We start from the raw sequence: 15,579 nt of genomic DNA on the forward strand, positions 1-15,579 counted from the left end.
TAAGGTTAGAATTAGGCATGAGGTAGGACTATTGTTGGACCTTGGTTTAGCGTAAGGGCAGGCACAGGTTCAGTAACATGCTTCTGAACAGCAGTGGGGTGTTCTGGCACCTATGAGAGCCTCTTGGAAGACATGCAAGAGGCTGGGACTTTAAGACGTGAGAGTCTGAGGGGCAGAGCTGGGATTTGAGACCTACAAAAGACTGACAGAATTGGGTAGCCAGAAACCGGTCCTAGGATGCTTGATTCCCGTCCAGGGAAGACATGGCTTGGCAGTTCAGGCTGGACTGTTCCCATGAGGCACAGGGTCAAGACTGATTTGCATATGGCCATGTCTGAACTGGGGTGGTGTGGTGAGCAAAATAACGATGGATTAAACCCAGATCTGTGACTGGGGGTGAGTGTTTTGCCATTGTGCAACATTCCGTCCATCATCTTGTGAGAATTGGGTAGTTCCCCCACATGACAGAGGCTCACAAGGAAATTGTGTTTTTCTGAGTCTTGCAAGGAGCTCGTGGACAGAACTGTGGCCTTCAAGTGGCGTGTTACAGAACTGGGATCTACTAGGGGTTGCAAATTACAAGACTACATATTAGGGGTTCCCTGGGGCATCGAGGGGCTCTTTAGCAGAGCTGGGATTTCCTGGGACCCGCGAGAGGCTCAGGAACAGACCTGGATCTTTGCAACTCCGAGCAATCCAAGAGGCTAAGAGACAGCGCAGGGAGTTTCAGTGAACTGTCAGATACACATCGCAAGAGTGTGTTCTGGGAGGCTGTCACACAGAGCTGAGGCACTCCAGGACCCATGAGATATTCACGGGCAGAACTGGGACGTTCAGCGCTCTGGGAGAGGCTCATTGTACCGAGCTGGCATGTCCTGCTCTCACGGTACTTGTAAAAAGCATAATAATGTTGCAGGATGAGGAGGGAAACAAGAATTAGAGAACAGAATGCACCAAGATAAGAAGAGCTGGGACAAACCTGCATTTAGAAACAAAGTCAAACTCGGGAGGAGGGGTGCTCATTCAGGGAGGGGGAGAGGAGGGATGTAGCGAAGCAAAGTTCTCCTGGTTCACTTCAGCAGTGATGGCGATGAGAGACCGTGCAGATGCAGCGAAGGCGAGAAACGAGACCGCGGGAAGTTATGCAATCAGAGAGCAGGGAGCAGACCGTGATAAAGCGCTCTTGCACAACCGCTGCAGCTGCACAGACGACGCCCCATTGGAAAGATTCTGCGCCACTCACTTGTGCAATGTGAGCCAGAGCAGCCTCTTGTTTTGCTATAAGGGTACCACCCTGCCCACGCCATCAGCAGAGGAGACCGCTTTCTCCCCGGTCTCAGACTGGCACCCACTTCAATGGTGTTCCAGCTGGCACGAGGTCTCTCGAGTGAGGCATCCTTGTAACTCGGGTTGTAGTGCAGACGCACAAACCGGGCACCAAAAGGAAATTTCACTGACGTGCAGTATTTTTTATCTAAGTTTGTCCTCGATTCAATTAAGTCATAGTAACATATACGCACACACATATTGCATTCGTACCAAGTCTAAATCGAATACATGAAAAATCCCTCTATAATTAAAGTCAAAAAAATAAAAATCTTCCCCAGTACGTACAAAAATAAACTTCTCTAGTCACCTTCCACCATTGCAGAGCACTTCTCTACAGCACATACTTACAGGGCAACTTAAAATCTTCAAGATGTTCCTCCAAGTTATTTAACGCCTCAACTATCACATGCTCAGCATCCTTAAGGAACAACCAGTGGTCATTAGAAATAAGAGATGTGGAGTCAAAACGCAGCTTATAGAAAATGGCGAACGGCACAATAAATACGATCTGAGTCTCAACTGTGGCTAGCCCAGTTGAGACTCGGATCTTATTACACAGGCCCAAAACCAGTCTCCTGACCAAAGCCTCCATACAAGTCTAGCTCCAGGACTATACATTGCAGTCATCAAAACTTTGGCCATATAATTGCTTTCTAAAGGCCAAGATGGATTAGCTTCAGTGAGTACGGTTGAATCTAGCCAAGTCCCTAACCGCATCTATGACCGAACGCTGCTTGACTTTAGGTATTGATCACAAGCTCATATCCTGGTCAACCTCAACTTCGTTCAGCCAAGAAACCAGCATAAAAAAAAAGCCTTGTTGAAAGGCCACAGGTTCTCTCCCAAAGCACCATGTCATCTATGTAAAATGGCGAAGCTACTTTCGAACCCACCAGCTTACGGACAAATCTTACCCCTCTTCCTTAGGCTAATCACTCACATACATATTTAACAATGGAATGACACACACAGAGCCCTGTCTCATGGATGAGTGGCTAATAATAAATTCAGGATAGTGCCTAATCCTTCTGGAAAATCTTATGACCGAAAAGCGTGTAGATACTAAGCAGCTATCTCAAAGCACCCCAATTGACCATTTAATTCCAGAGATTGCCATTGTTGATCATATAGGAAGATGCCAAGAATACCACAAACGAATACCATAGCGGCCCATTTTCATCATGGTTCGACCAGACATCATGGCCAAGGCCACTGCACTGTCCACCATGGACATTCTGACAATAAATGATGTTTGTCCCATAGGTACAATTGAAGAACAATCTGTTAAATGGCTTTCAAGAACTTTCAAAATAGGTTTTCAGACAGGTATAAAAGTGACAATATCTGGTAGGTGGAAGGCAAATTGGAATTCTACCTACTGTGAAAGGGCATATGGGACACCCAGCAGCTTTCTAGTCTCAAAATGTTGCACCGAGGACCAGCAACAGACACCCACCAATTAATCTGATGAGGACCAGTCATTGGGCCTCTGAGCTCTATAGTTCTTGAGTCCCAAAACAATATTTTACATAGATGGGATCATTCTCAACAAAAGGAGAAACACTGTGGTATTTCTAGCAAATCACCTTGAATATTTAATATGAACAGGCGGTGTTCATTTTAACATATCCCTCCTGGGTAAAAGTATACCATCTACGATGCTCAGAAGGGATCACTCCCGCTCATCATATTCACCAATCGAACACTATACCCCTCTGTTGCATGGGTGCACCCTGAGGCCTGGAGCCACCTTGATCTCCGAAGGGGCGATGGGAACCAGACCAACATCTCGGGTAACACCGGCTCAAGCTCAGGTCTGCATGGAGTGAAGGCAAAGGTGCCATCCATAGGTAACATTCCACGCATACCCCACATTCTGTTCTTATCCGCTGTCAGAACTTTTGCAGAATGGAGCGGTTTTTAAATTCCTCAAATCAAGATGGATGCTAGCCCTGAGGTCCTCACAAAGGCAAAATGAAGGGAAGGTGGGTGACCATCTGCCTTCACACCAAATACATAGCAGAGATAACCAAGTTGCACTTTGTCTATGCTGTTTATCATTTGCAAATTACCAGAGGTTCAGCCTCGAGGCGCAATGTACTGAAACAACCACAAGCCAGAAATATAAAAATGGGCGTTAATGACAGAAAATGGATTATCATGGAGTCGAAAAAAAAAATGTAAGTTAATCTTGATTAGTGGGCATGCTTAGGAGTGAAATTCAGGGTTTAACTGAATAAAAGAACGGATAGAGAATGAAGAAATACAGTGCTCACACAATAGCCCTCCAGAGGCCTATGGTATGTACACAGACCACAACATCCCCACCCACCAGAGGTCCAGTGAATAGCCTCCTCTTTAGATAGCCCCCTACAGGATCGGGACACCTAATAGCTACCCATTGAGGGCAAAGGTACATACAGCCACAGCTCTATCACATCAGCCCCCCAGGGCATCGGTGAACACTGCCCCCCCCCAGTGCAGCCCTATTCGAAACATTAGACATGAGAGCATTTCCCTTGATGGGCGCATGATTAGGCCAGCGATTGAACGCGCAACACTTCACACATCCTGGGTTCTGACTGAGATAGTGACCACGGATCTCTATATGAAAGATATCATGTTTCAGACTTTATGATCGGGAACAATACTTATGAAAGTGCCAACCAATTTGGGACTATTTGGACCGTTCACTTGCCCTGAAGAAGCCCGCAAGGGTGAAACCCGTTGGCTGTTGTGTATAAAAAGAAATTGAATAAAAAGGATCTACAACATCTTCTAGTGAAAGAATCATCATTACTGTCATCGCGGTCTTCTATCCTTTGTGGGATTAGAACCATGTGATTGTTTGCCGTTACAAATTTGCCTCTCTCATTTCTTGTGCTCTAACTCTGCTCCCCACTGCAGCCCTACCAGCTTTCTTACACAAGAGGTTGGCGAGAGACAAAATTAAACCACTAAGTCACCAGAACTTGGGGCTATTGCTTCGGACCCCAAATGAAGAAAAAAACCTTCACTTTTATGGGTTCGTTGGCAATTCCTCAGCTCCGCCTCCTCCTAAAGCCTAAAGTTGCAGCAGCCACAAGTTACAATTGTATCGCTCTCGGAACACGAAGAGTTACAAGTGTTACAGGCTGTGGTAGATATGCAGTATATGGATACTTGTAACGCAGAGATATGCAAGCAATGCAACATGGATCTTCTAGAAGGTGAAATTCATATTCTTATCTACTGCACAGCATACGAAGGAACCAATAGGCACTGCTTCAGAGATACAGCCACAAAAAGGGTAGACTTCCAGAACCAAAGTTGTGAATCTCTTCTGGTGAAAAACTATGAAATGATAGAAAAAACTTAAAATACCTGGCTATGAGCAACAACATAAGAACCCTACAAGCCCATGGACAAAAAACAAGGTTTTACACAGCCTAAAAAAGAAAGAAAGAAAAACAAAACATTTACACAGTATAAATACTCTTTATGTGTCAAGAGCGAACACTTTCTATGGTTTTTAACCACATAAAGAACACATTCCCAAATCTTAGCTATATATTGCTCTTGCGATACTCTGCAGAGGGGACTTCGCACAGCAGTCTGGGTTGGACTGTTCCCATTGCGGTGGGTGATTTTTGCATATAGTTGGCCCAGTGCTTAATTTGTAAAAATATAAGTGCCAGGGCCCTTGTCAGGAGGCCACTGCAGCTTGTACCATCCATTGCCACGGCCAGTGCTGTCAATAACTATACCAACCCAACTACTCACCATGACACTCCTACAAGTCAAGACTACTGCAGATCTCCAAAGCTATTAGATTGTCTTGCTAGGCAGGTATTACTCATTTTAATGAATTATTAAACAACTGTTGTTCTGCTCACCTCTAAATTAGTCAAACAGCACCACCATGTAGCAGACTGTCATAAGTGTCAGTGTTGACAATGAAGTGCTGGTGCCAAACACCGGAACCCACTGGCTCAAATTAAGCACAGAGTTGGCCACAGATTGTAGTGGCAGTGAGGTAAACAAAAAAATGCAGTCCAGAGTAAATTATCATTGGGCGAGATTAATTTAAGTATTACATCCCAAAACCTTTTTGTTACTTTCAGTAAGGCAGCACAAGTGTGATAGGTATTTATGGATGTCCAATCCAATAGGTCACTGTGCCCTTGGATCAAAGCTGAACCTCTGGGAGGACACCCAACAAGTCTCTGGTTGCTTGTCTTCCTGTATAAAAAGAGTGTGCACTAGCAATTCAGCCAGGGCGGATGCTATTTGGGCATGGTCAACACTGACTTGAATATAGTCGGAACAGTCTTTCGTGGCACAGTAGGTCCAGGGTTATTAACAGTGGCTGAGATAAAGTCAAGCATTCAGTTCATCACTTTTAGTTCTTCCCTACACTGCACTTCACTAGAAACCCAAGATTTGGTAATCTCAAACAATCCTGCAAGCACAGAGCAATGCAAAAGACAGAGGAAGATCACTTAAGTGAAAAGAACAAAACAGTGAAACACTATCATCCAACCTCTGGTAACAGGCCAAAACAGTCTGTGCACAATAGACACTGAAAATAGCTTTCGCCTCTGGTTAGGGCTAAAAAAAAATACCTGCATCAACCCATAATCATCTGAGGTTTCCATCAAACATCAAGAAAGGGCATTTCATTAGTAAGCATATTACATCTTTCTGGAAAATACTGTGTTTCAATGTCTAGATCTGCCTAAAAGCTATGTATATAATTTCAAGAATCCTAGGCATGTATCCATCTCACCTAATGTAAAAGTTTGGGTATGTCTTTTCTGGAAGTATATGCAAGTATCTCCCCCAGAACCAAAAATTGGGCGGGGCGGGGTTGGTGGAAGGAGGGTTACGTCTCAACTTTAGGTTTGTCTTTCCTTTCACTAGCTCAAGACTTGTTCCTGATACTCATTTTTTTGCAACCTACAAGTTAAGGGAGAACCAACTGTTGAAAAATTGAAGCCCTTTATAGGCTGGCCTCCAAACTTCATTTAGTGGCCAAGTACCAGACTTTGGAAATAGGAGCTCTGAGATGGAGTCTTGGTCCCCCCAGTTGATAGAGTTATATAATCCTAGGAAAATAAACTATGGCTTTGAACTTCGATCTCCTAATATTCAAAACGTTTGAGCTCATTTATTTTGGAAACAAATTAAAACCGGATGACTGGGCCCCTCTATATTATAATGGCTCCAAGTCCCTCACAGGTGTGCAATATGGACAAACAGTGCTGTCAAAAATCCACATAGACATGTACAAAATTTAACTTGGAACATCTGGAAGATCTTTTATGAAGGTGAAGAGAGGGTGAGAGTGACAGAGGCTTTCTTCTTTTTAGGTGAATGGCTGGGTTACTTAAACTGGTTACAAGCACCTGACTAAGTGCACAGACCGGTGGGACTCTGGTATTCTGCGAGATGCCCAACAAACCTTAAATTCGATCTTGCATCATGTTCTCCAAATCTTAATCCTTTTGGCACAATTGGCCAATAGCACAAGACCGTGTTCAGAGTTGCTTTGCAAAAAAACGACAGGCCACACAATAAGTAGGCACAGGAGAGGTGGGGTTGTTGAATATCTGTCACTTGTTAATCTTAGTAAAGTAAAGCAATCGAGAAGAAATGAAAAGTCCAAATTTCTAAATTTTACATCTTGCTATCCTGTATTGCCCTAAATATTTTCCAGTACTCCAACAGAAACCAGGATTGTCTGTCCCATCTGAGTAATTATATTTTGTCAGCTTTACCAAACATATAATTGGTGCAACAACAGTCCAAGGATCCAGAGGGTGCGACTGTGCTCCCACGTTTCCAGCAGAGTATACTTCGAAGCACACTTTGCACTTTCCCTATTGTAGCGAGCAAGGGCAGTTATCCTCACTTGGTCTTTGCTGATTGGAGAAGTGCCTATGAAAACAGTTTCACAATCCACTGAACTCGTCTACCAGACCACAAAAATCAATATCATAGGTTGATAGCAGTGCTCTTTCAACAGACTGTCGACACATACCCAGACACAACGAAAGCAAAGACCATGAACTGGGCGCTATTTACCCGGGCAGCTTATGTAACGACTCTGCTCTTAAACTCTAAGTTTCTGTGCTCTTTACTGTACGAAACTGCCCTGCGGTGACCCTAGAGCAACATGTCTGCATTAGAGAAGAAGAGCACGATTATATAACATTCCATTCGGTCACACCCTGAAGCGCACCTTCTCGCTCACTTACGGTAGGCGGTGGCAGAATCCCGCTCGCTCTGTTCGGTGCTGATGAACATCGTCAGTGCAGAGTAGGGGACATGGAAACACTGCAAGAGAAAGACAGAGGCCAATATACAGATGCACATTAACCATGACGCACAAGTGCACGCACGCACACACTTTTTCATCAAATCTACTTGGGGAAGGCGGGGGTGGCTGGGGGTCTCAACGAAAGGCTTTGTATGCTATCAGAGGGCACCCTTGTACTACTAAGATTTGCTATTCCTTAAATATACATCGGTACCTAAAGGAAGGCTTGGTGTTCTCTGAGAGTACACCCATATACCCCTGGTGGACACTGAACATTCTAAATAGCTCTGTGTGTACATTTGGGATGGCTTCATAAATGATTTGGCTATGTCCCAGCTGGAAGCCATTTTCCTGCAGTGACCATTAACTCCCATCTGTGATCATTAGCTGCTGGTAGTGATCACTAGGTCTGAGGCGTGAGTATCAGTTGCTAGTAATAACCATCATTACCCTACAGTGACCACTGGTTGTCAGGAGCGACCTCCAGTTGCCAGCAATAACCAACCTTGGACTGCAGACGTCACCTTATGTGGAGGTTTGTTAATACTGCTAAGTGAATATAGATTTTGGTACAGCTGCGGCTTGGAGATCATGGCAATAAAACACACAACTTGCGCAGCATCTTAGAACATTCCTAGTGGCTACAGGGGGTTAATGATGCCAGCAGTGATAACCTTCTCAGAAGGCTGTGCTTTGTTGTGATTTGCCTACAGACAATGCACTACAATCCCTGGTCTGTGATTTGCTGGGCACAAGCATGCGGAGAGCCTGAAATGCTGGTATTTAAAGTGGTACTTCACGCTGGGTTGCAGCATCACATACAACCTATGGCTCCACATCATCTAGGAATCCTTAGGTTATCCAGGACTTCTAGCCAACAGCAGAGTGTGTCTAAGCACTGGTGCCATTAAAAGAAATACCATCACCCACTCCGAGCCCCTAGCATCATCACAGGATGGAACATCACATAAATCTTGAGACCAGTGAATTTGCAAGACGAGACATTCAAAATCTTTGAATATAATGAATATGATATTGCTCACAATTCTAAAAGTTCAAATACAATTAACTAACTTATAAGATTTACAAAGGGACAAGAACAGGTGGGTGAGCAGTAACAAGGAGGTTACAGCATTCAGTGACCTTTAAATGACGACCCTGAGATCAGGTAAAGTGCAGTGCAGTGCTTGGCCATCAGTGCCACACTGGTTTCTGCAGGTGAGAAGGGATGCGGCCAAAGTGCCCCAAACTCTGCTCCATTGTGTGGCAAAGCATCGCGAAATGACTCATAGGACAACTGAGGGTCTCAAACGCATGGCCTGCAAGAGAATCGATGGAGGTTGCAATTGTGATTCCCATCTGACAACCATGATCCTGTGTCAGGTTGTTTCAGTGTTCCAGTCCTATATTGGGCCTACAAATCCCAGCATGCAAAGTGATGTTGGATAAAAAGCAAAATGGTAAAGGCATCCTGTACAACATGGGATCCTTCAAGCAGCTATCATACCTTTGCAATACAACAGGGTGTTTTATCACCACTGAGTTGCGCCCGGCATTGAGCCAAACTGCTCTTTGCTGGGCGCTGAGCTTGCAGACTGGATAGGAGCAAGACGTGCCCCACCTGGAAGGGCTGGACCTTACCTGATCCCCCACCACCCAAGCCCTGATCCATTAAAAGCGTGTCGACTCACCGTCACCAGTGACTGGAAGAGACAGTAGAAGATCAAGTACCACACCACCAGGCCACTAGACACTTCCGGCACGAACCAGATCAGGAAGTAGGAGACGATGGCAAACGGCGTGGAGAAGATGATCCTGAGGAAGAGCAAGAGAAAATTATGAGGATAGCTATTCTGAAGGGATGTTTTTCATGCAGCTGCACTTCTGGAACGAGGAGTTAAGTTCTGTGTTCTAACTATTTAACACCATACCCATCAAAAGTACAAGGGCTGTATAGAGCCTGGGCGGGACCAGCCCTAGAGCTTTTGCTTGCCCTGGGAGAAAATGCTCAAATACACCCAGTCACACCTCACAGTCAGTGTGCGGATGCACACACGAGCCAGTCATCAATTTATGAACCACGTAACAGACCCTTAACTAGAAGTATTAGAAATAATGTACTAAGCAAGGTGCACTATAGCTCAGGAGACAGGACAATCGCTGCATCCTACACTAGCCCGCGTATGAACCACCTCACCAGCTCCTCTGTAGGCTTGAGTACCACATTCACATCACCAGCCTTGCCCCATACGGTCCCTCTGCACGTGTCCTGCGGCATTGGTATATCATACTTTCTACGTTTTGTTGAGCGTCTTAACTCTGACATTAAAGGGTTGACCATATTTCAAGTGCAAATGGAAAGCATTTTACTGAGGTGATAATTCAGAGATCAAAGCAAGTAACTATCTATTTTTATTTTAAAAATAAATACATAATATGCAGGTCATCAGCATTTCAAAGTGTGTACTCATCACAAATTGACTTTTCTCACTCTGATCTTTGACACAGAATGAACTAATCGATGTGTATACCTATCTTGCAATGAAGAAACACATATTAAGGAATGGAGAGATTGCTTTAAATGGTAAACCCCACTGTAGTGCATGGCAGTAATTATCACATCCCCTAAATCTATCTGAGCAGTATATCGCAAGGTACAGGTAGAAGTTACAATAATATATTTGCCTTGGCAATCGACACGATGCATTATTATTGTATGGATCTATTATCAACCTCAACATAGGGTCATACAGCCCTTTGCCAAACAATGAACTCCAGTTATTGTTTATATGGCCAGCTCATCGAGATGATGTTATGAACACATTAAAAACACTCATGAGACATGGTTTATTAATTCCATCATTATGTTAGGTTTTTATTAGTACTCTGAAGCCTTTTGACTGCTCTGAGCACTATATAAAACTAAACTCATTAAATATTATCGCAAATGGAAATGTGGAAAAAACGTTTAAGACGTCAGTTTCCCCTACTGTAAATCATATTTAGCCGTTTCAAAGGTAAAGCTAAGAGCTACGAAATCCCTCAAAACAAAACGACAGATAAGGCACCTTACTTAGCACATTTAAAATGTGCACTTTTAGCAGACAAATGAATAACTCATGCAATTTGCGGCTTTTTATATAGGATACAAGATTGTCCAACGTTGGTCCATCAGAGTAGAAGCCATGCCAGAATTTCAGGAGAACCACCAACTTTAGGAAATGAATGACATCTACTCATGTACGCTCTTTGGATATCCTAAATATTAGGCTTGGCTTCAGGCCTCGTTTGCTAATGCGGACCAGGAAGGTTAGCGATCTGTAGAATACAGACCTGGATATCACCCCCAAGTCCCGAGACCCGTAGCATGCACAGCGGTAAATGGGGTGACCTGTTCAGTTTAGAAATGCGTTTTCTAACAGCTGAAGGGAGAGAACCCTGTCCTTATGGGCTAGTCAAATGCACTTTTTCCTTCATGAACTGAACTCTATTGCTCCCTCCAGAGCTCTCCCCTTGAACAGTGAGGCAAGATACGCTGAAAATGAAGACTGAGCTGTAATTCAAAGTCTTCCTATGTAGGGCACCTTTCATATTAGTTCTGAACCTGTAGGTATCCACAGCGGAGAAACAGGCAGCTTGGAGGCACAATCCAGGAAATATAACAAAGCAGGCAACCAGGCATTTATGCTTTAGCCCACCCCCTCCAACTCTCCACAGCAATGTTACATTGGAAGATTGTTACATGCTTAATGCAACCCCGCTGCTACCTCGCATTCCAAGAGAGAAAAGGATGGGAGAAGGAACAAGAATAAGGGTGAGCCTGGTGAATATTTATTTGACACAAGCAGCAGGATGTCTATCGCAAATATACTGTTCACCGGAGAAGGGTGATGGCGCGCTACGTAGATAAAGTGAGGCAAAGAAACCAAAGTACATGCTTGCGACACTGTACAAAGAGGTAACACACAGGTAATAGTTTCATTTTACAACAGGCCCATTAACAAGGAGAATAAAACATGAATCACTGTTTATTCATTACTCTGATCACATGAGGACTCTCGAGGCTGGCTTTGAACTCGCGGAGTATGGGCCAGGCACGGGTAGGAGTAGACCATCCATGCCATTGATGGGGAGCACCAGGTTCCCACCCCCAGGGTTATTATGAGGCCTGGCACTGCACTGTTGCCCTCAAAGGGCTTCAATTCTTGTTGTGAAAAGACTCTGTCTCAAAGTTGTGACTCATTTTTGATTTCATAGTGCTCTTTAATTTATTATTTACAAAAGTGTTTATGTACAATAAAGTTAAGTTAAACACCAATGAAAATGTATCTGAACTTAAAAGCTACACAGTTCAAATTCACTGACATCAGAGGTGTTTTTAAACAACTCCTCAATACATTTAGAGCATGTAACGCTCTTCCTCAGGGAGACGACGATTCAAAGTTCTTTTTGTGAAACAAATAAGAAAGAATACTGTAAAGCTATGCCATCATAAAGCCATCTTGATAGTATAACAAACAATTCATGACAACAAAATAAATGGTTGTGTCAAGAAAAAAAAACAACAATGGAACATATTTCTAGTGATGTACAATTCAAAACCACATCATCACCATATAGGAAAAAGTTCGTGTTACCACATGGTTGCTTGAACCATTAATAACGTTTGCTTAGATGCGGTCTTCTAGATACCAAACGCAAGCATCTGAAGTGAAATAGAAAAACAGCAAGCTCTGTTGGGTTTGATCGGTCATATAAAATGAACCATGTATCCTCCATTGTCACTGTGCAAGCTTTCCTTAGAAACTTGTATATTAGTAACTATGGTGCACATGGATCAAAATAGTCAATAGCGATTCTTTAATTGCGATTCCTTAAAAATCGCAATTAAAGAATCGCTATCGCCTATGCATGTAGGAATTGCAAAAAGAATTGCAATTCCTACACATTCCTCAATTGCGACTCGCAAATTGTGAGTTGCAATTAAGGAATGACTTCCCATTATTTCCTATGAGCCTAGAGGCCCATAGGAATGAATGGGAATTGTATGCGCAATTTGCGAGTACTCAATAGGTACTCGCAAATTGCACATGCAATTTTAAGGGTGCAAAAAGGACACCCTGTTGCAACCCTGAAATTTCAATGTATCCACATGTTGCACACACACATGCCCCAGGGGCGTGTGTGTGTGTATAACATGGGACTTTGAAAAATGCACTTTAACAGATGCCCAGCTTCTGCAGCGGGCCTAGTTTCAAGGGTCCGATTCCTGCTTACATAAACAAAGAATCTCTGTCATCGACGAAGGAGTACGGATCACACCAGGAGTAGATATATATGTATTTATTAATTCATGGCCGAGAAAAAGGATACGTTTTGACTCCTTTGAGTCTTCATTATACAATGATCAAGACTCCAAGGAATCTTAACACCACATTGCCTTGTCTCGACAATGAAATAATAAAATAGTTATATCTGCTCCCGGTGTGGCCTGTACTCCTTCCTCAATGAGCAAGATTATTTAGAGGTGTATATATTTTATGGTGGTTGTATAGATCGTTTTCTTCTTACCTCTCTCGTGGATTTGATTAAAGTTATGCCGGGAGGTATAGGAGCACACTCCCAAATTCAGGACAGCGCACTCCCCAGATGCCCTCAGGCGAATGAAACACTGAATTTGAACTGCTTACCTTTATCGTACATAAACAAGTTTGCACACAAGCAAATAAATTAAAGAGCACAATAAGGAAAATCTAAATTATAACTAAGTCAATAAAGTCCTTAGAGAGGATGCACTGGGAGACAAATGGATCTCCCTGTATGACTATAACATTTTACATTATGTCACTAACCCAGACCCCTTCTATTACAGTCCACCACCATTCCAACAAGAACACTAGGAGTACTGGAATCCAGCCCAAACACAACAACCTGGTTATTCCAGACCACCCATCCCTTTTTTAGGGCGAGACAGAGGATCCCAAAAGAGGACAAATGAAGAAGGGCCAGCAAGTACAGTTGTCGAACCCACTGGAAAAGACAAGGATGACCACAAGGAGCAAGGACTCCGTGAACAACCCAGGAACGAGCAACCAACCAGTTTAGTGGTAAATCTGACAGACAAGATCTTATCACCTACCCACCTTAGAGTTTTGGAAAAAGGCCTAGGGTTCGTACCTACAGCAAGCCTGGACAAATTTAAATTGAGCTGCAAAATTAATGAGTTCATCCGAAAAATCAAACTTAAAAGTCTTCTTTGCTGATAAGCCAGTCTCCGATGGGAACAGCAGTGACACAGGACTACATCCAAAATCCACCTTCACACCACCAACTTCAGCACTACGGGTCAGACTCCTAGCTTTCGAGAAGGCGGTTTAGAAAAACATAGGGGAGAGATTGATCCCAGGACAATCAAGATCTTCCACAATACCACCAAGGAGAAACAAATTGCCATCCAAGAACTGGCTAACTACGCCAGTATAGTGATAAAATCAGCAGACTAAGGGGGTGCAATTGTCCTACAAACGACAAAAGCATACCGCAGGAAATGCCTGAGGCTTCTGGAGGATGAGAAGAACTACCAGCGGATCAGAGACGACCCCACAGAACGCATACGAATACAGATAACAAGTATGGTGGAAGAAACAGTATCACACAATCGGATCACCAAAAAGGAAGGGGATTTCCTGACCAACACCCAAACGATTACCCCATACTTTTATACAATCCCAGAGATTCACAAATCATTGGAAACCCCCCTGATAGACCAATTGTATTGGGCATCGTCTCGGTGTTGGAACCACTTTCCAAATTCACAGATGCCTTCCTGCGACCCCTGATCCAGGGCACAAATACATATTTACAGGACACTAAAGCGGTCCTATGCCTTCTCCAGGATCTACAATTCAATCCGGACACCAGCATTTTAATTGGATTGGGCTTTGAGAGCCTTTAAACAAGCCTCCTACATAAAGAAACCTTGGAAATCATTGAAGAAGTTCTTTTTGAAGCTAATTGGACCCATCATTCACCAGGACATGTGGTTTTAGAATACTGCAAAAGGGCCTTGCCAGAAAACTAATTTTGCTTTGAGGACATGCTGTTCCGCCAACAACACAGGACTAGCATAGGAAGCATCTTTGCCCCAAGTGTAGCGGGGTTGTATGTACATCATTTGGAATCCCATAAAATTCTGGCAGAGACTAACCCGTTCCTCAACCACATCAAACAATGGTAAAGATACATTGATGACATTCTGTTGATCTGGGAGGGTGATTAGTCAGCAGCTGAAAAATTCATAAGATGGCTCAATACTCAAGACACCTTTCTGAATTTACCCACACTATGAGCAGATCAAAGTTGGTATTCCTTGATATCAATATTATCGCAGCGGAGGGGATCCTAAAGACTACTACCCATGACAAACCTACACCAAAAACTGTTTATTTCTGTATGACAGTTTCCATCCCAGGCAAGAAAATCTCCCTTTTGGGCAATTTCTTAGAAACTAGTAGCAAGAAACTACCCAAAACGGATGGTGTCGCCAGCTAGGAAACGTACATGTAACAACCATGGAGACTCCTTGTTGGATGCACGTCCACAACGGAACAAGGAAGAAAACAAGAGACCTATCTGTATTACGACCTTCAATATAGCCTCAGGCCATGTTTCCAAAGTTATAGGAAAACATTGGCGAATCCTGAACAGTGGACAACTCAACATCCCTAAACCCATGGTCTCCCACAGAAGGAGGAGGAGCCTAAGAGATATACTAGCTCACACGCACCCAAAACCCAAAGATTTCAGAGAAAAGAACAAAAGTATGATGGGCGCACCACCCACAGGCCACTATCCCTGCGGGATCTGCAGTGTCTGCCACCTCACGAGTATCAGCAAGACTGTGTCCTTCAACAATGGCATGAGTTGGGAACTGCGAAACCTGACTAATT

At 43.6% G+C, this 15,579-nt stretch overlaps 1 protein-coding gene across 1 annotated transcript in view; it reads right to left on the bottom strand.

Annotated features, from left to right (window-relative positions):
* Positions 1–15,579, bottom strand: part of MFSD2A (MFSD2 lysolipid transporter A, lysophospholipid) — a 101,515-nt gene that overhangs the window by 50,668 nt on the left and 35,268 nt on the right. Inside the window, exons 4-5 of the mRNA XM_085648338.1 lie at positions 9,322–9,445; positions 7,569–7,647 (exon numbers count right to left, since the gene is read on the bottom strand). Of these exons, the coding sequence (XP_085504464.1) occupies positions 7,569–7,647; positions 9,322–9,445 (203 nt within the window). The remainder of the gene's footprint in view (positions 1–7,568; positions 7,648–9,321; positions 9,446–15,579) is intronic.

The sequence above is a fragment of the Triturus cristatus genome, chromosome 3_2 (genome assembly GCF_964204655.1).
Source record: "Triturus cristatus chromosome 3_2, aTriCri1.1, whole genome shotgun sequence".
NCBI lineage: Eukaryota > Metazoa > Chordata > Amphibia > Caudata > Salamandridae > Triturus > Triturus cristatus.